Source organism: Mesitornis unicolor, unplaced genomic scaffold, assembly GCF_000695765.1.
Source record: "Mesitornis unicolor isolate BGI_N332 unplaced genomic scaffold, ASM69576v1 scaffold29117, whole genome shotgun sequence".
In the NCBI taxonomy this organism is placed as follows: domain Eukaryota; kingdom Metazoa; phylum Chordata; class Aves; order Mesitornithiformes; family Mesitornithidae; genus Mesitornis; species Mesitornis unicolor.
In genome coordinates, this window is record NW_010197515.1 from 1,167 (window position 1) to 2,729 (window position 1,563).

Sequence of the window (1,563 nt, forward strand, 5' to 3'; positions counted from 1 at the left end):
ACCGTGGGGACGGTCCCTGTCCCTCTGTGGGGCTGCTGGCGCACGTGGGAGGATCCCACTGGCACCGCTGTGGAGCCTGCGGGATCAGGCAGGGGTGCAGGCAGCAAGGGTGGCGCAAGGGGTGAGTTGCAAGTCTGGATCCTGACCCATTGGGCATCTCCCAGAGCATCACTCAGTGCTGGGATGACTGGTGTGTCCCTGCGGTCCCAGTGCAGGTTTGGAGCCTGTTAGGCTGCTGGGACCCCTTCGTGCTGCTGTGCTGTGCTGGGGCCCACAGGGATGCCTGCCCTGGGACAGCCCTTGTGCCATGGGATCTGTGGGACCTGGCATGGGGCATCCTTGGGTTCCCCAGCTTCCACACTGACCCTTCCCAGGCACTGGTGTGGTCCCCGTGCTGCTGTCCCACAGGTGTTGGGGTCTCACAGCCCCCATGTGGGGGTTCAGCGCGGCAGGGACCCTCACGCTGTGCCCCCAGCAGGTGGGATCTGCTGGCTGCAGCAGGGGAAGGAGGCCAAGTGCACCATGATCCTGCGGACGGGTGTGACATGGGAGGAATGCTGCGCCAACGGCAACGTGGATGTGGCCTGGTCCAACTACACCTACCCAGGCAACAAGATCAGCCTGCTGGGCTTCCTGGGTCTGGTCACCTGCCACCCCTGCAAAGGTGAGCGGCCACGGGGCCAGAGGGGCGCTGGGACCCTAGGGAGGGCGCTGGGACCCCTGGGGTCACTGACCCCCTGCTTCTGCTGCCGCAGCTTGGGGACAGGCACTGCGGCAGGGCCAGAGCTCATGGCATGGCCACTGACCCCCCCAGCTCACATTTTGGGTGTGTTTTTGTTGTTCCTCCTGCATTGCAGTGCCTGACCTGGGTCTTGGCCGGGCAGCCCTAGTGCAAGGAGCTGAGCTGGGTTCCCTGATCCTTGGGTGACTCTGCTGTGGCTGGGCCCTCCCGCCCCTGCCCTGGCCAGGGCTGCGCAGAGGAAAACTTCAGCTTTTTTTAAGGGAAAAAAGATGTATTTCTTCCCCTCTGCTCCCCCTCCTCCCGCGCGGGTGTGAGATGGCTTTATGTAACGGGCAGTTCCAGCAGTGGAAACTCTCCAGCTGTGAGTTCCAGCCCCGCCAGATGTTTTGGCGCACGCTGGAGGCCCAGAGCCCCCAGTGGCACTTGCGTGGCCGTGTGGGAACACGCGCAAGGACCCGCTGACCGCGGGAGCAGGCGCAGGTCTTTGGAAGGTCACTGTGTTATTGCTTAAAGGGGGGAAAAGGGCTCCGAACAAAAACCCGTCCCCCAGCCCCCTGCACCCCAGTGCTGCTGCCCCAGCTGCTCTGGGTGCAGGTGGAGCCCCCCGTGGCCCCAGGTTTCATCCCCATGGCTTTCCCCCAGACCTGCTCCCCAGCTGTGGGAATGGGGGAGCAAACTGGGAACCACCTGTGCCCCAGCAGGGAATTCCCTGGGGAGAGCGGGACCAAGCAGACAGGCAATTCCCCTTCCTCCTGCTCTTCCTCGTCCCCCATTCCCGGTGCTGTCTCCCAGTGTGACCCTTCTCCAGGGAAATCCTCCCA

General features: G+C 63.9%; 1 protein-coding gene across 1 annotated transcript in view; it reads left to right on the plus strand.

The window, feature by feature from the left end:
* Positions 1-408: 408 nt before the first annotated feature.
* Positions 409-1,563, plus strand: part of FSTL3 (follistatin-like 3 (secreted glycoprotein)) — a gene marked incomplete at both ends in the record, with an annotated part of 3,214 nt that continues 2,059 nt past the window's right edge. The window contains one exon of the mRNA XM_010188832.1: positions 409-664. Within this exon, the coding sequence (XP_010187134.1) occupies positions 409-664 (256 nt within the window). The remainder of the gene's footprint in view (positions 665-1,563) is intronic.